Raw genomic sequence first — 17,662 nt, forward strand, 5'->3', positions numbered from 1 at the left:
ATATAGAGATATACTATGTATATATTCTATAGGCAACTCTGTATACTGTATGCAGAGGGTTACCTACTGTATCTGTACTGTGGGTTTTTTAAGTGTCCCTGGGCTGGGACCCCTCAGCAGCAGAGGCTGGGTAAAGGTGGGACCACACGGTGCCTACGTGGCACCACCTGAAGCCACTGCCAGGGGGTCCCTGGGGCTGAGGGGCAGGAGCAGGGCGGTGCCAGCACAGGGAAGCTGTGCCCACCCGTGCCACAGCAGAATGCAGCGCGGGAAGGATGCATCACCGAAAGCAAAGCACCACACAGAAAGGGGCAGGAGAAGGGTTCCCAGCACCCCCTTACCTGTGCCCAGCTGAGGTTCTTGTTGGTCAAATGGTAATGCACCATGCCCTGGTGCTCGTGCTTCAGGACGCTGCCTGGGGAATCGAGCAGGGAGAGGCTCTGGGTTAGGGAATGTGCTGAAGTTCACACCCAGCACCCTGCCCCTGCTTTGAGGGCAACAGCTCCAGCAGCTCATGGTACCTGGGAAAGTCTTCTCCACGAAGGCCTTGAAGGCCTGCAGCTCGCCCTCCTCCTCGCTCCGGGTTTTGGCCAGCAAGGTGTATCCACTGCCAAACTTGCTTTTGAGGTGCTGGGGGCTGCCCAGGCACTTGAACTGCCCATTCACCATGATGGCCAATCGTGTGCACAGCGCCTCGCACTCCTCCATGCTGCAGGAAGGACAGGACTCGTTCAGAGAACCCCAGGATGGTTTGGGTTGGAAGGAGCCTTAAAGCTCATCTCGATCCACCCCCTGCCATGAACAGGGACACCTTCCACTAGAACAGGCTGCTCCAAGCCCAGTCCAGCACTCCCCTTGAACACTTCCAGGGATGGGGCAGCCACAGCTTCTCTGGGCATGTAAGCACCAGGACAGAAGCAGAAGCTTCTGGGAAGCGCCTGGAGGTGTATTCCCTTCTCTCTGGACTCTTCGAGGAGGGAGATCTGGGTAAAGCCAGTCACTGGCTGTGCATGCCCACCCACCAGGCCCTGGAGGTGCGTCCCATCCCTTGGACCCCACCACTCTCCATGATCTCTCGTGCCAAGCCCTGCCCAGCCAAGTGTCACCTGTGGGAGGTGAAGATGATGGATTTGCCACACTCCCGCGTCCGTGTCACTGCATCCCAGAGCAAGCGCCGGGCCACGGGGTCCATGCCAGTGGAGGGCTCATCCAGGAAGATCACAGGAGGGCCACCAATGAGGGCAATGCCAGCGCTCAGCTTCCGCTTGTTCCCACCACTGCGGAGGAATCACAGAATCGTTAAGGTTGCAAACGACCCGCAAGAGCATCGAGTCCAACCTGCAGCCGAAAATGGGAGCAGGAACGGGCACAGAGACCCAACAGGAGCACAGGGAGCACCACGAGAGAGGAGGGGCAGCACTTTGTCCGTGGCTGCTCTCACCTGTAGGTCCTGACGAGCTTGTCGGCGTGCGGCTCCAGCAGCAGCCCCCGCAGCATGTTCTCCACGCAGCTGCCGATGTAGCGCTCGGGGATGCCGCGCAGCCGCGCGTACATGCTCAGCGTCTCGCGCCCCGTCATGTGCTCCAGGAGGGCATCGAACTGCGGGCAGTACCCGATGCGCTGCTGCACCTTGGGCCGAGAGGAAGGCACGGCAATCAGCTCACGGGCAGGCTTTGCTGCTCCTCTGGGAGGTTTTGCTCAGAGTGACGGGAACTGAGCCGCAGCTCTGAAACCGTGAGGGAAATGCCCCCTGGAGAAGCTGGGCTTACAGGGATGGACACAGATGTGTCTCTGGGCAGCAACTGAGTGGGCTCACAATGCCCGTGCCAAGCTGGTTCCTCACTGTGAGGGAGCATTTTGGGTGGCCCAGGCTCTCAGGAGAAGGAAAGCGCTGGAGGGCTGGTACCTCCCCCATGTCCTGGTCACTTCCAGGGACAAGAGCATGAGACAAGGCAGCTCGAGGGAAGGAAGCAATTTGGAGCATGCTCTCAGGGAATGTTCTGGGGTCCCCATTCACTTAAAAGTTGGACTCGATGGTCCTTGTGGGTTCCTTCCAAATCAGAATATTCTGTGAAATCTCGGACAGTGCTGGAGGAATCCCAGGACTGGACCGAAAGCCTAACCCCTGCTCATCTCCTCCTCTTCCAAAGCCAAGTGGGCAATTCCCAGCAAGAAGACCCCTAGCAGAGGTCTGGAAAGGTTTGAAACACTCATTTTAGAGACCATCCTCCAATATTTTCCACATTTCCAGCTATGGAGGTTAACCCTTTGGTGAAGGGTTTGCCACCCTCACCAGGTTTGGTTGGAGTCCATCTGTACCACATCTGCAATCCCAGTGGAGAGGGGACTGCTTCCACATGGGAGATAATGGAGAGCTGAGCCAGCCAAGGACACAATGTCCCTGGGATATTGTCTCTGCCTCAGGAACTGCAGCCATGTCCTCTGGAGGCACCTGCAGCGTGGCTCAGCCCAGCCAAACACAGGACGGGTCTGCAACACCACCTCACCCCTGCAGCCCTGGGTACCTTCTTGATGTTGGCCAGAATGCTGTGGCCATCCACAAAGGCGTCCCCTGATGTGATGCTCTCGTCACCCGTCAGCATCTTGAAGGTGGTGGTTTTGCCCGCTCCGTTGAAGCCAAGGAGACCAAAGCATTCCCCCTTGCTGACGGCCAAGGAGATCCTGTCCACTGCCAGCAGGGACTCCCGGCTGTCGTACACCTGGAGGAGACCACACACGAGCCACGTGTCACTGCCCGATGGCACGGCAAGGCAGGCTGTGGCTTTGCCAGCCCCGAGAGGACACGGCTCAGATGACAGCAGGATGCTCAGGTCATCTCTCCTCACCTTGGTGAGCTCCTTGATGACCAGAGGGCTGCTGAGAGACGACAGCAGTTCTGGTGGCGACTCCAAAACCTTCTTCCTCTCATCTGCCACATCCCTGTCCTCCGGCAGCACAGACACCCTGTTCAGCAGAGCCACCTAAACACAGGGGGAGGACACACTCTGCTGTCACCTGGCTGCTGGGGGATGAACGGGGTCCTCCAGCGTCCCCAGCCCTGGCAGGATCCACCCCTTCCATCAGCCACCTCTGGGGATGCCTCACTCCCTTTGCCAATCCGTACCCTTACCAGGACTGGCTCCTCCCAGCTCTGGGGATGCTCCCTGGGAAGATGATTGAGGTGGTGAGAGTCTGTCTCCAGCTCACAGGGGCTGCTGGCCTGGGTTTGGAGGGCACGTTACTGCTCCCTCCCTCGTGCTTCACTCACCCATTTCCGCCGCCTGCAGATGCCACAGACCAGAGTTCTCAGTCTCCAGAGAAGGTTTGTCTCAATGAGGAAGAGGAGGAAGAGGAAAGAGAAACCCTGGACAGCCAAGGAGGTCAGGTATCGCCCGATCCCAGGGGTCTCCCAGGAAAAGTAGTTCATCTGATAACTGATATCTGAGGAGGGATGGAACAAAATCAACTCCTGGATCAAGTCACACTCTGGGGAGGAGCAGATAAACTCCAGAGGAAGCTGTGAGCCCAAAGCTTTGCCAGGTTCATCTCCATCCCACACTGGCTCCCTGCCCAAAGCTCTTTCCAATGCTTCCCACAAGAGGATTTGGGTCTGGAGGGGATCTGGCAGAAGATTTCCAGTTGAGGCGGGCAGAGAACACCAATCTTGGGATTGGGATTTCTTTACACATCTGTGAAACTTCCCCTAGCCCACATTTTCCTCCAGATCATGAGTAAGGTGATCCAGTTAAGCAGCTTTTTCCTATGCATGTCCTCATATGCTGCCCAGTTTCTGCTCTAAAATGGTACCTGGAGCTACTGCCCAGGTAGAGGCCCCATGGATCTGCCCAGCTCCACCATCCACCCCACACAACCCCCCTCAGGCTGTGGGGGCTGGCCAGGTGAGGACATGGAGACTCACTGAAGGCCTTGCAGATGAAGATGGCTTCAACGGAGGAGGTGCAGAACTGAATGAACTCATAGTTCTGGTAGAAGTCACTGATGCACTGGCCCAAGCAGTAATTGGGTAAGATGAGAAAAACTTTATCCAGGGTTTTGGAGAGGTCCACCAAACCCAGCTCTGAAACAGGAGAACAGGTGGATCAATGCATTAGAGACTGCTGGTTTGGGAGGAAAAAACTCTGATACTGCCAAGTTTAGAGGGAAAGCAAACATATTTTGTCACATAGAATGGGTGGGAGTGGACTGTTGCAGGGTTTTATGGCCATTGTGGGAAGAGCCCTGGGGTGAGAGAGCCCCCCTGGGGGCTGGACCTTCTTGGTGATGGCTGGGCAGGTGCAGAGGGCAGTGACCCACCTGGGATGCTCATGATGGTGACGGCGAGGAAGGTGGCGGTGCCGGACAGGATGTTGAAGATGGTGAGGCGGGTGTAGGCTGTGGCTGCCACTGAGAAGAAGAAGCTGAGGAGGTACATGAGGGGGATGATGGCCCAGCCATAAAGGAGGAAGATCAGCATCACATCAACGAGGTGGCTGTCCTGGGTGAAGGCTTGCACGTTGAAGGCTTGGAATATCACCTGGGGCACAGCAATGTGGGGAGAAGGCACATTTGGCTTGACCTCAGCTGATGTCTCCTTGTCCCAGCAGCCCAGGACCCAGGCAATCCCTCATGGATGAGTCCTACCAGCAGCCCATGGCTGTCCCCAGGGGAGGCCCTTTCTGCAGACTCCAATGCAGAAGGGCAGATCTGGGGAATTCCTCTCCAAGATCCCATGGATTTAACATTTTCTAGTCCCAACAGCCAAGTGTTCAGCTGCCAGAGGCAACTGCCCCAGCTGGTTGGCCATGGTCCAGCTCCCAGCAGGACCAAGGGACAGTTTTCTTGCTGGTCCTTTCTACAGAGACAACGCCAGTGGCCTTGTCCTTCTCCCTGCACCCACACGTACCCCAGAGGAGCAGCACCCAGTGCTCCCACCAATGGGGAGGGCATTGGGGTGCCAGGGGTGACTCACCAACATCAGAGCACAAGGGATGAGGAAGTTGATGATGTCCCAGAGCAGAGCAGAAAGCCAGAAGTTTACCACGTAAACGCCGCTGACAAACTGGACGTGCTTGGCCTTGATGGCGCGTTCGCTGACCAGCAGCAGCGCGAAGGTGCTGGCGAGCGAGGCCATGCCATACAGCAGGTTGATGGCAATGGCAAACCCAGTCTGGCCTCTGTGGGGACAGGGGGACACGTTAGGGCAGGGACACCTCAGCAAACCAGTGCTGAGGCTACACAGGGCCAGCACAGAATCATAGAATAGTCTCAGTGAGATGGGAGCCACAGGGATCATCCAGTCCAGCTCCTGGCCCTGCACAGACACCCCAACAACCCCACCCTGGGCATCCCTGGCAGCGCTGTCCAAACGCTCCTGGAGCTCTGGCAGCCTCGGGGCCGTGCCCATTCCCTGGGGAGCCTGGGCAGTGCCCAGCACCCTCTGGGGAAGAACCTTTCCCTGCTCTCCAGCCTGACCCTGCCCTGACACAGCTCCAGCTGTTCCCTGGGGTCCTGTTTCTGGTTACAGAGAGCAGAGATCAGCACCTGCCCCTCTGCTGCCCCTCTTGAGGAAGCTGTGGCCAGCACACCCACTCTGGGCTTGCTGAAGAAACACTCAAGGGAGACAATCATCCCGCAGGCACAGCCCACCCTGCACACCACAAACCTCCACCCAGCCTTGGCAAGGCCCCACACACGGCCCCTCTGGTCTAGGTGAGGTTCAGAGGCCCTGGATGGGAGGTTTTGTGAAGAGCATGGCCACATGGCCTCCCCTCCTATGAGCACCCTGGGAAAAGTAACCCCAACCAGTATCTTGAGGGGAACAGCCACCCTCTGAGATGTGCCTGGGGTGACGTGGCTGCCAGGCTCAGCAGGTAAGACATCTCCACAGCTTTGCTCCCCTGACCTCCTGAGCGCAATCACAGCTACATTTGAGTCTGAGAAGCTTCAGCCTGGCTCCTCCACTGACCCCAGTACAACCAAGCCAACATGCACCACGGGAGCCCTGCGCCCCAGCAGGAATGCGAGCCCGGTGCCACCATCACACGTACTCCATGAGCTGGTCCTTGGCCTTCTCGGTGATGTTGCGGGGCTGGGGGTAGTTGGTGACGGTGATGGAGGCATTGGGGCCTGCCAGCACCCTGAGGACGGCGTTGTCTGCCAGCATGAGGGCAGTGGCCGGGGAGTGGTAGGCCTGGTTGTTGAAGAGCGCCGTGACCAGCGTGCGGTTCCCTGCTCCCTCGAAGGAGGCGGCTGCAATGTAGTGCTCGTTGAAGGCTCCTCCCTCCTCAGAGGCTCGGGAGATGAGGTACTCCTCCAGCCCACCTGCCAAACACCACCGCTGTTACAGGCGGGCTCCATCACACCAGAACTAACTGAGGCCAGCTGGAGAGGAGCCCAGGCAGACTCAGCCCTGGTGGCCCACCCTAGTCCTGATCATAGAAACGCAGATCCGTAGGATCTCCTGAGTTGGAAAGGACCCACAAGGATCATCGAGTTCAACTCCCAGCCCTGCACAGGACACCCCAACAATCCCACCCTGTGCATCCCTGAGAGCATTGTCCAAAGCTCCTTGAGCTCTGGGAGCACTGGGGCCATGACCACTTCCCTGGGGAGCCTGTTCCAGTGGCCACAAACATGGAGTTATGGAGAAGACAGCTCTGCTCAGGTTAAGGAGAGGCCCTGCCAATGAGGGGACACTCCCATGCAGGAAGGAAATGCATCAGATACGCCGCAGCTGGGACCTAAACCACCCACACCAGTGGCCCCTGGACACCCTGCTGGGCACCACCTGCTCCAGGGGTGCTCCCTGAGCCCTCACCCAGCACCTCCAGTGGCGACTGACGCTGGGCTTCCAGCAGCTCCACGTACTGCTCCCCCAGCCTCTGCGGCAGGCCCGCGGTGCCCGACACCGAGAAGGGCACGATGGTCTGGCCGTAGGGCTCCAGTGTCAGCCGCAGCAGGGACGAGTCCCGTGGGCCCGGGAAGGTCTTGGCCACGATGAGGGCAAAGGCAGTGAAGATCAGAGGCACGAGGAACTGCGCCGCCACCATCTTCCAGTTGCGCCAGCTGTACATGGCCCGCTTCATGAACATGGCGTAGAACTGCTGGCAGCACAGGTAGAACTGCGAGCAGAGAGGCCAGGTCAAGGTGAGCCCTGCCAGCTGTGGACACATCACCCCACACAGCTGATGGGGAAGATGACCCCAAACCACCCCCATCCTGCATGCACCCTGCCAGCCCGCAGCAGAGCCTGCTTTCCAGCCAAGCCTATAAAGGGATTAGCAGGGCAGCTGGCCAGCTCCAGCACATCCACCTCCATGGCTTGGAGTCACTTGGTGTGACTCAGGTGTTAAAAGCAGCTTTAGCCATGACCTTTACCTTCCTCCACCTCCCAGCAGCTGAGGTTCCCAAACAGGATTACTGCGGGGCAGCTGCCGGCCAGAGTGACCGGGTGAGACACCTGAGTGCCCAGCCCAGCCCCTGCAAGCACCTTCTCTGCTTTTCAAACCCAGCAACAACCTACTCCCCCTCTGCCTTTGAGATGTGCCCTTGAGAAGACAAGGGACATTGATCACAGGCGCAGAGGCAGCAGGGCATGAAGGGCTGCCAGGGACCTGGAACACGAGCAAGGGAAGGAAGATGGATTTCCTCATCTCCCTTCCAAGTGATGGAACAACAGCAGATGGAAAACCACATTAGATCTCCTGGAACACCCTGAAGAGCAACTCAAACCCCAAGATTAACATGAAGAGGATGGAAGTGACCAACCCTACCAACCCTAAAAATTGTTTGTCCTAACCCAACCTGGTCTTTCGGTTTGATGTTCCAAACCACATGCAACAAGAGCAGCTGTGGGGGAGGCTCCACCTGGTAACCCCTACTTCAAATCCCCCTTCACATGTCCCCTCCCCGTTCCTGCTGCCCTGACCCCCCCCCCAGCACTCACCCCAGTGTTGAGCTTGATGCTGGAGCAGTCCTCGGTGATGAGTGCCCCGCTGTCATCTGTCATGTCTGTCATGCCACTCAGGCTGCTGGAGTCATCCATGGCCCAGTCGTTGGAGCGTCTCTCATGCTGGTACTGCAGAGCAGGCAGCTGGATGGCCTGGATATCCATGCTGGAGTCCACGAGCTTCCCAACCCTGTGCCAGGAGGCAAAGCGGGTGATGAAACAGAGATCCAGGCAGGATACAGCTCTTCTGAGCTGGGGAAACCAAACCCAAGAGAGCAATGCCAACAAGTGCCCCGGAGAGCTGTGGTGGACATCACCAAAGCACATGGGCACTGGTCACCCCTCCACCTACCTGAGGAACACCTCCTCCATGGTGGTGACCGAGGCGCCGTAGCTGGCGATGCCCAGCTCCTCCCGCCTCTGCTCCAGCTCTGTGAACAGGGCCTCAAACCTGGGCAGAGAAGGGAGATGTCAGACACTGACACTCGTGAGAGGGGGCACTCAGGGGTTAAGACCCTCTGGGTATCAGTCCTGCAGCTAGTTGGAGTCCTGCATCCAACCCCAGGGCAGCCTGTGGCACTGAGCACGCCCCTGTCCCCAAGGGCAGAGTTTGGGCTCCACTGGCTGTTCTGGCCTCAGCTATCACAGAATCATGGAAACAAAGAAGGGTTTGAGTCTGCAATGAACCTTACTGACCATCCCATTCCACCCCTGCCATGGGCAGGGACACCTTCCACTAGCCCAGCTTGCTCCAAGCCCCAGTGTCCAGCCTGGCCTTGGACACTGCCAGGGATCCAGGGGCAGCCACAGCTGCTCTGGGCACCCTGTGCCAGGGCCTCCCCACCCTCCCAGGGAACAATTCCTTCCCAATATCCCATCCAGCCCTGCCCTCTGGCACTGGGAAGCCATTCCCTGTGTCCTGTCCCTCCATGCCTTGTCCCCAGTCCCTCTGCAGCTCTCCTGGAGCCCCTTTAGGCCCTGCAAGGGGCTCTGAGGTGTCCCTGGAGCCTTCTGTTCTCCAGGTGAGCACCCCCAGCTCTCCCAGGCTGGCTCCAGAGCAGAGGGGCTCCAGCCCTTGGACCATCTTTGTAGCCTCCCTGCACTTGTTCCAGCAGCTCCACGTCCTCCTGCTGGCGCCTCCAGACCGGGAGGCAGCACTGCAGGAGGGGTCTCACGAGAACAGAGCAGATGGGGACAATCAGCTCTGTCACCCTTCTGGGTCCATAGATTTGATTTCAGAGCCAGAACATTCTGCCTCATTTGTGCCACCCTCCGCACCACAGGAGGAACTGAAGCCCATTTTCCATGAGCAGCGCTGATGCAGGGAGCAGCTCCCCTTTCCAGCACGCCTGTGAGACAGTGTGTGACGACAAAGGGATCCCCCCAGGGAGGGGCAGCAGGGGACAACGCCATTACCTGTGTGTGCTCTCCTTGGGCAGGATGAAGGACAGCTCTGCCCCGGCATTGCTCTCCATGGTGGCGTTGGGCACATACTGGCAGATGAGGCGGGAGATCTCCCCCAGGTTGCAGTAGGGCTCCTTCACCATCACCATGTGATATCCTGCCCCTGGGGGGAGCCACGAGAGAAGGGAGAGGAGGGTCAGTCCCAGCCCAGCCTGGGGAGGGGGCTGGAGCAGAGAGGGATGCTCAGGCACTGCTCTGCGCCGGACACGGACACGATGAAAGAGCAAATGTGGGGATGGGCCTCAGGAGAGGCTGAACAGCAGGATGGGGAGCAACCAGACATGAGACAAAGAGCAATGGATCCCCTTCCTGCTCTCTATCCCCCTCCTGCTCCTCCCTGGCCAGGAGAAGACGTGGAGCACAGCCTGCTGCTGCTCCCGTACCGTATTTGCGCTTGAGGAAGAGCGAGGAGCCGCAGCACTGCAGCTCGCCCTTGGCCATGATGGCTATGCGGTCCCCCAGCAGGTCTGCCTCGTCCATGAAGTGAGTGGTCAGCAGGATGGTTCTGTTGCTCCTCTGCTGCTGCAGGAGATCCCACGTGGCTCTGCGAGAGGCTGGGTCCATCCCCGACGTCGGCTCATCCAGCATCACCACCTGCACACAGGAGATGGTGCAGGTCAGAAAGGGCTGGCAGAGGCCCAGCAGCACAGGAGGGGACAACCTCAGGGCCCAGAGGGAGCCTTGGCCTCACAGCAATGATCTTGGGGAGCAGCTGCCAGACAGCAGAGCCTCAAGGCATGGCCCTCACAGTAGTCCCCTTCATGGACGTGCTCTTGCCTGTTCCCTGCTGTCCTTGCTTCTCCCACTGGCTCACCAGAGATGAGGAACAGCCTCAGAGCCACCCCAAGGACCTGCACTGGCCCCAGGTGCGAGGTGAGCCCACCAAAGCCACCTGCCTTGGAGTCCCCGATGAGGGCGATGCCGATGGACAGCTTGCGCTTCATGCCCCCAGAGAGAGCCTTGGTCAGGGAGCGGCGCTTGTCCTCCAGGTTGAGGATCCTCAGGATGTGGTTGATCTCCTCAGGACACTTGGAGGGTGGGTATCCCTTCAGCTGCCAGACAGGGGGAAGGGAGGGATGAGCCCACCTGCAGGGCTGCCAAACCCCACCACGCTCCCTCCTCCACACACAGACAGGAGAGTGGGGAAGCAGAGATGGACTCCTGCCCAACCCTGCAGCTGTGCCCAGCCCCAGCACAGCTGGCAGGGGTGGTTCCATGGAGTGGTGCTGTCTGAGACCCTGCACTCCTCCACCAGCCTGCAGATGAGGTGGGAAGAGGATGCAAGGGCTGTTCTGCTTATCATGGAATGGTTTGGGTTGGAAGGGACCTTACAGATCATCTAGGCCAACTGTCCTGCCACGGGCAGGGACACCTTCCACTAGCCCAGGGTGCCCCATCCAACCTGGCCTTGGACACTGCCAGGGATCCAGGGGCAGCCACAGCTGCTCTGGGCACCCTGTGCCGGGGCCTGCCCACCCTCCCAGGGAACAATTCCTCCCCAGTATCCCATCCAGCCCTGCCCTCTGGCACTGGGAAGCCATTCCCTGTGTCCTGTCCCTCCAGCCCTTGTCCCCAGTCCCTCTCCAGCTCTCCTGGAGCCCCTTTAGGCCTTAGAAGGGGCTCTGAGCTCTCCCTGGAGCCTTCTCCTCTCCAGGTGAACACCTCCAGCTCTCCCAGCCTGGCTGCAGAGCAGAGGGGCTTCACCCTCTGATCATTTTTGGACCCACCTGATAGATCTCACTACACTTCCCCACCTTCAGGAGCCCAGGTGCCTCCCCCAGGGCTGCCCCCTGCGCAGTGCCAGGCTCACCCCTGCATAGAAGTGGAGGTGCTCTTCCACAGTCATGTTGTCGAAGAGGACGTCGTGCTGGGGACACAGCCCCAGGCTGCGGCGGATCAGGACCATGTCCTGGGAGATCTCGTAGCCGTTGATGTAGGCCTGGCCGCCCGTCGGGGAGTGCAGCCCTGCGGGGAGCGGGACACAGAGCCTCAGGGTGACCCCAGTGGCAAAGAGCCAGTGGAAAGGTGGAAGGTCCTGATGAGCATCCCCCCCACCTCCCACCAGCTTTCTGCCAAAAAGCAGAGCAAGTCTGTCTCCTGCTCAGGCCAGGGTACAACAGCTTCCTCCTGCCCACAGGGTGGGCTGCAGGGCACCCACAGGTGGGAACTGGGCCTGCCAGTGCAGAAAGGAGAGGAACAGGCAGGTCAAACGTGGTTCTGAGCTGTGCAGAGAGCCAGTCACGGCCAGGACAGAGCTCCAGGAAGGTCCCGTGAGCCCCCTGAGTTGCCAGGAGCAGCTCAGAGCAATAGAGAACAGGGAAGGACCATCAAAGGCCACTGTGTCCAAAACAGGCATCGTGGAGCTCAGCAGCTCAAGAATGACAAACACCTGTTCTACCTTATCTGCCTTATCACAGCAAAGCGTACAGAGAGCAATCCTACAGCAGGTCCAGTCTCTTTTCAGGGCTCTCCAGCACAAAACCTGGCTGTCATTTCACCCACTGGCTGATCCCATTCTTGTGGAGGGCCGAGCAGGGACCCTTCTTGCTCTTTCCATCTCCCTCTCACACTACCCTGGCACCCCTGACCAACAGCTCAGCAAACTGAGCTCCAAGGAAGATCAAAAACCCTGCCCACCCTCAGAGACAGGGTCCAGCTCTTCTTTGAGGGTCAAGTCATCAGTCCCTGCAGCAGGATGCTCCTACCTGTGAGCATGGACAGGGTGGTGGTTTTCCCAGCACCATTGTGTCCCAACAGGACGGTGATCTGCCCTTCATACATGTTCACTGTCAGGTCCTTCACTGCCTCTTTTGTCTTGTTTCCCACTTTGAAGACCTGTGGAGATCACGTCCATGAGCTGGTGCTGCACTTCAGGCAAGTGCCTCAGCTCCATGCAGCAGGCAAAGCCCGGGATGCTCACGGGGCGTTAGCAGTAGACAACAGGTCTAATTCAGGGTAAATTCAGATGTCAACCAGTTAAATACAGATGTTACTGCACCTCTAAGTACCCAGCACTTCATCCCACCACAAAATGCAGCCAGCTCTGGGGAAGAGCCATACCCAGCCCTAGGGCAGCACGAGGATACAGAAGCTGCCTGCAGGCAATGAGTTTTACAAAACCAACACTGTGGTGTGTTTGTGCCCTGCTGGGCAGTCAGTACCTTGGAAAGGTGCTTTATTTTGATGCCTGACACGAGGTCAGCTGGTTCCTCCTCAATGTACTGACTCTTCAGGGCTTTCTCGGGGTCCTCCTCCTCCTCCTTCTCTTTCCCCACAACAGTCCTGGGCCGCCCACACCAATACGAGGGCTGATGGAGGAAGGGAGAGACAGAAATCAGGCACAGGCAGAGCCCATCTCTTTTTCCCAACCTTGGCCACCCTCCTCCTCCCACAGATGCCTCCCAAGGATCTCCCAGACCACTCTCCTTGGCCTGGGAATTGCCAACCAGCACATCTTCAGCAGGCAGGGCTGACGTGATGGAACAGCTCCTCCTGCCCTCCTGCCTTCCCCCATTTCTCCCTTGCAGCAGGACTGCCTGTGGTTACACAGCAGCTTCTCCCCATCTTCATCTCCATGGAAAAAATTTCACTGAGAAAAAAAATCACTCAGGCAGAAGCTCATCCTGCCCAGGAGAGCCCATGGATGACCACTCCCTCCAAAAGCCCTGACAAACACTAATTACAGCCTGGGGTCCAGCTGCTGCAGTTACAGCCCCTTTTTTTTGGCCTGGCCCTCTAGGAATGAAACTGTTTGGGACCTTAAATCCCCATGGGAATAACAATTCAACAACTCCAGGATGCAAAATCAGCTTTTGTCAATGGCTGCATCTCTGCTTCCCTGGTCTGACTGCAAGGAGTGAGATGCCGGAGTGAAACCACCCCGGGATGAGGAATTTGGAAGGGAGAAGGAAAAACCTCTCTATCAAATAACAAAGGATCCACCTCCAGTATCAAATAGAACATATCCTCTCTGCAGCCATGGAGCCACAGTGCCCACTGCAGCTGCAGCTGCTGACGGTGATGCCAAGTGTTTGGCTTGGCAGAGCGAGGGCGGCTCAGCTGACGGGTGACAGTTGTCACCCACCCCTGGCACGTGGCAGCCGGCAGTGGGACACAGGCCACCCATGCCCGCCTGCATGGCAGCACTCGGGGGTGTCAAATAGCTGGATCTGATTGCTCACACCTGGGGTTTCTCTCCAATGCCTTTGCTTGGGCCTGGAGACATTAAACAACACCCTGCACACCAGAAGTGCTGGGAGAGAGATTTAAAGCCAAGACGACCTTCATCCACAGTAAAAACCTACAGCTACATCAGCCTTTAGTGAGGACATGCTGCACACCCCGTGGTTTTGGAGGCCAGATGGTGCCACCCTTGCCCATCAGACTGGCCTGCTGCACAGCACAGAAGTGGTGACTGTCCCCAGTGATGCCCCTCAAGCCCAGGGAAGGGGTGCAAGCAGTGCTCACCGTGAGGAAGAAGTACCAGGGCTGTGGCACACCGTACTCCCCGGGGAACACAGCCTCCACATACCAGGCCACCACGCCATAGAGCACCGAGTCCAGGAGCAGCATCCCCAGCACCTGGGCCAAGGTGAAGTTGTCATCCACGCTGATGGGCTTCATGAGGTCCCTCCACTGGATGCCAGTCCCTGCAAGGCACACGGGGCACTGCTACCTCTGCATCCCCAGGAGGACCATCTTCTCCAGGACTGGCAGAGAGCAGCCCCTCTGCCAGCTCACTGCTCTGTAACCAGGAGCACCTGCACAGCTCCAGGATCCCTCTGCAGATGGAGGGAAAAGAGGCACTGACACCTCGAGGCTCCCCACCCCACCATGCTCCTTCCATGCCATCCTCTGCCACTGCCTGGGAAGAAATGATCCCTTCTCCAGCATCACCCCTCCATCACTACAGCCACTGATCTACTGCCAGCACTGAGTAAATGCACAGCTCTGCTGGAAGCAACAGTAGACTGCTTAAATTGAAGAAATTAAAGGAAGAAGGAAATGCAATGGTTCCCATCCATTAGAACAGAATTCCTTTGGTAATTAGAGTGAGGATGGCATTCTGCACAGCCCAGGGGCAAGGGCACAAGTTCGGAGAGCCCTGCTATGGGAGCAATCAGCTCTACTTCGAAGCAGGAAAGTGCTTCTCCCTGCTGTCTTTCCACCAAGCCAGCCCCACCCCACCACAAACTCAGGCTGACAGGAAGGGGATGCTCCTCTCCCCAGGAACAGACGGCCCTACTCACCTTTCCCTTCAAACATGCCGATGAGCTGCGCCCCCATGGCCATGGCCACGTTGGAGATGAGGCAGGATGCCAGCTTCTGGCTGTGGGACATCAGGTCGTAGCGGGGCGAGATGAAGAAGTAGGGGATGTAGGAGAAGAAGTAGAGGAAGCCGCCAGCGGCAGCTGCGACGTTTGCTGCCAGGGCAGGGAAAAGTGAGAGGGAAAACGTCACGGTGATGCCACCCAGCATTCCTCACCAGCTTCCCATCCAGGGATGTGCCAGATTTGTGCACAAAGCATGGTTATGTGGGGGCAGGACAAGGACATGCCCACATCCCACAGCAAGGCAGGAGCCTGACCCCAACCCCATGGTGGGCAGCTGCAGAAGCCCCCTGTCCATGCCAGAGCAGAGTCTGGGGCCAAGCCAGCCAGATGAGGCCCTAAGACATGAGCTCGTCATACACCAGGGCATGGTCTGGGTTGGAAGGGACATTAAAGACCACCTTCTCCCACCCCCTGCCATGGCAGGGACACCTTCCACTAGCCAAGGCTGCTCCAAGCCCCATCCAGCCTGGCCTTGGACACTGCCAGGGATCCAGGGGCAGCCACAGCTGCTCTGGGCACCCTGTGCCAGGGCCTGCCCACCCTCCCAGGGAACAATTCCTTCCCAATCTCCCATCCAGCCCTGCCCTCTGGCACTGGGAAGCCATTCCCCCTGCGTCCTGTCTCTCCAGCCCTTGTCCCCAGTCCCTCTGCAGCTCTCCTGGAGCCCCTTTAGGCCCTGCAAGGGGCTCTGAGGTATCCCTGGAGCCTTCTGTTCTCCAGGTGAACACCCCCAGCTCTCCCAGCCTGGCTCCAGAGCAGAGGGGCTCCAGCCCTTGGACCTGCTCTGGTTTGGGAAGCAACCAGTACCAACATCCTGTTCCACACACCGTGGGGAAAATGCAGCCAAAAACGGGAAGAAATGCCCCCTCCACAAGTCAAAGTGCTCAGTAACACAGGGAGGCAGCGTGGGGAGACTCACCTCGTGAGAAGAAGGTGCTCACCATAAAGTTGAAGGAGATGGAGGAGATGGAGAAGATGGCGAGGAAGGTGAACACCAGCGTGGGGTCACTGTTGGTGAGCACTGCTCCCTGTTCGCTCACCTGCCAAGAAAATCTTGTGAAGCCCAGAGCTGCTGGAGCCAGCCGTGGCTTTAACAGCCCAGACCTGGGGCTGGAGACAAACTAGGATGGGTGAGAACACCCAGGAACTCCCAGACCACTCCAGAGGGAGGAAATACAGATTGTCCTCGTGTGATGCAGGGTCTAAGGGGCAGGGGGCACCCCGGCCAACACTCAGACAGCCCCCTCCTGCTTGCCATGGTGTGGGCACATGCAGAGGGGAGAGCCTGAGGCCCTTCAGAGGCTCTGGGAGCAGGGTGGTTCTGCTCTGCATGGAGTGTCCCTGGGGCTCCAATCCCCAGCTCCCTCTGGGGGGAGTCACCCCTGCCTTGAATGCAGCTGTGGGGCAGCACTGCCCACCTCGGTCCGGGAAACCCAAACTCCAGCCTTTGGAGGAACCCTGGGATACCAGGACAGTCCCATGGCAGAGTGGCCCTATCATCCCTGTGCCCTGCCAGCACAGAGCTCGTGGCCTGGGGACAGACGCTCACCTTGACACAGAAGAGCACGGTGACGAAGAACACGGACACCAGGAGGAAGAGGAAGAACATGAGGAACCAGGCGCTCCAGTGCAACCAGTTGCTGAGGCCCATCATGTGCATGTACTCCTGTGGGAGGTCACAGCATCACCCAGGGCTGCACCCACACTCCCTGGGCATGGCTGGGGCAAGGCAGAGGTGGCTTTGCCCCGTGGCACAAGCAGGGAGGGGGCAGCCCCAAGTGCCACCAGAGTGGTCCTGCACAGCCACCAGCACAGCACGGTGTCCTCCACCTTCCTAAACAAGGGCTGCCACCACTGCAGGAGTCCCCAGAGAGCCGAGCTGAGCCCAAACCCAGGGCAGGGTGCCAGTGGTGCCACCAGGGCCACCCAGCACAGGACAGGACACCCAACGCCTGGGAGAAGCCAAGCCCTGCTGTTGCAACCCCGTGGCCGAGCTCCAGCCGCCCCCACAGCACACCCACATCGGGTCGCTACTCTCAAAAGGCAAAAACCTTCCTTCCCACAGGCTGAACTCTTGAATCCACAAACTCTGGAACCCACACGTGTTGCCCTCTCTCCTGGCCCAGGAGAAACACCATCCCTGTGGTCCAGCACCCCGGCTTGCACAGCAAGGAGAGCCCAGCCTCACGCCGGCAGCAGGATTAGCAACATTCTTCCCTGGGGCTCGCTAATCCGCTGCCATCCCCACCTCCTGCTCACTGGCTCTACACCCAACAGGGATTTTGTTCCTAATGCAAAGCCATCATCCATTGGGAACGGCTGCAGAGTGAGGGGAACACATCCCAGCGCTCACCTTCAGCTTCTTCTCCTTCTCGTGGACGACAGCGCGGACGATGTTGAGCGAGGTGTAGGTGAAGCTGAGCATGAGCAGCAGCGGCAGCTGGTTCTGGATGGCCAGGAGGAAGAGGTCATTGACGTAGGCCGGGAAGGGGAAGCGCTGCACCACCACAGTGATGTTCTCCAGCAGGCTGGCAGAGCTGGCACCGGCGTGGTACTGCATGATGGCCCTGTCCACCGCGTGCTGCACCGCCAGGAATCCCTCCCGGAGATAACCTGCACAGCAAGAACCACGGGGAATAGAGACGGGTCTGGGGTTTGGAGGGACAAACAGCCTTTGTGGGAAGGATCACACGGGAAGAGGAACAGGGACTAAAACTGGAGTGCAGAGGAAAAGCAACACAAGCATCACTGTGCCACGGGGCACAGGGGAAGGATTAATACCACAGCAAACTCATGGAACCACTGCTTTGGGTTTGAAGGGACCTTAAAGCTTATTTTGTTCTACATCCTGCAATGGGCAGGGACACCTTCCCCTAGAGCAGGGACACCTTCCCCCAGAAGGAGCTGCCAGGAAAAC

General features: G+C 58.5%; 1 protein-coding gene across 1 annotated transcript in view; it reads right to left on the minus strand.

Annotated features, from left to right (window-relative positions):
* ABCA3 (ATP binding cassette subfamily A member 3) overlaps nucleotides 1–17,662 on the minus strand; it is a 32,467-nt gene that overhangs the window by 3,483 nt on the left and 11,322 nt on the right. The window contains exons 6-30 of the mRNA XM_082292373.1: nucleotides 17,099–17,358; nucleotides 16,295–16,411; nucleotides 15,665–15,785; nucleotides 14,662–14,835; nucleotides 13,880–14,061; nucleotides 12,574–12,720; nucleotides 12,118–12,247; nucleotides 11,223–11,377; nucleotides 10,309–10,464; nucleotides 9,796–10,006; nucleotides 9,365–9,515; nucleotides 8,301–8,399; nucleotides 7,946–8,138; nucleotides 6,818–7,121; nucleotides 6,048–6,321; nucleotides 4,970–5,174; nucleotides 4,315–4,534; nucleotides 3,920–4,078; nucleotides 3,269–3,441; nucleotides 2,847–2,981; nucleotides 2,526–2,720; nucleotides 1,442–1,629; nucleotides 1,107–1,277; nucleotides 522–709; nucleotides 342–415 (exon numbers count right to left, since the gene is read on the minus strand). Coding sequence (XP_082148499.1) covers nucleotides 342–415; nucleotides 522–709; nucleotides 1,107–1,277; nucleotides 1,442–1,629; nucleotides 2,526–2,720; nucleotides 2,847–2,981; nucleotides 3,269–3,441; nucleotides 3,920–4,078; nucleotides 4,315–4,534; nucleotides 4,970–5,174; nucleotides 6,048–6,321; nucleotides 6,818–7,121; nucleotides 7,946–8,138; nucleotides 8,301–8,399; nucleotides 9,365–9,515; nucleotides 9,796–10,006; nucleotides 10,309–10,464; nucleotides 11,223–11,377; nucleotides 12,118–12,247; nucleotides 12,574–12,720; nucleotides 13,880–14,061; nucleotides 14,662–14,835; nucleotides 15,665–15,785; nucleotides 16,295–16,411; nucleotides 17,099–17,358 — 4,382 coding nt within the window. The remainder of the gene's footprint in view (nucleotides 1–341; nucleotides 416–521; nucleotides 710–1,106; nucleotides 1,278–1,441; nucleotides 1,630–2,525; nucleotides 2,721–2,846; nucleotides 2,982–3,268; nucleotides 3,442–3,919; nucleotides 4,079–4,314; nucleotides 4,535–4,969; nucleotides 5,175–6,047; nucleotides 6,322–6,817; nucleotides 7,122–7,945; nucleotides 8,139–8,300; nucleotides 8,400–9,364; nucleotides 9,516–9,795; nucleotides 10,007–10,308; nucleotides 10,465–11,222; nucleotides 11,378–12,117; nucleotides 12,248–12,573; nucleotides 12,721–13,879; nucleotides 14,062–14,661; nucleotides 14,836–15,664; nucleotides 15,786–16,294; nucleotides 16,412–17,098; nucleotides 17,359–17,662) is intronic.

This window comes from Coloeus monedula (genome assembly GCF_965178545.1).
Source record: "Coloeus monedula genome assembly, chromosome: 16".
NCBI lineage: Eukaryota > Metazoa > Chordata > Aves > Passeriformes > Corvidae > Coloeus > Coloeus monedula.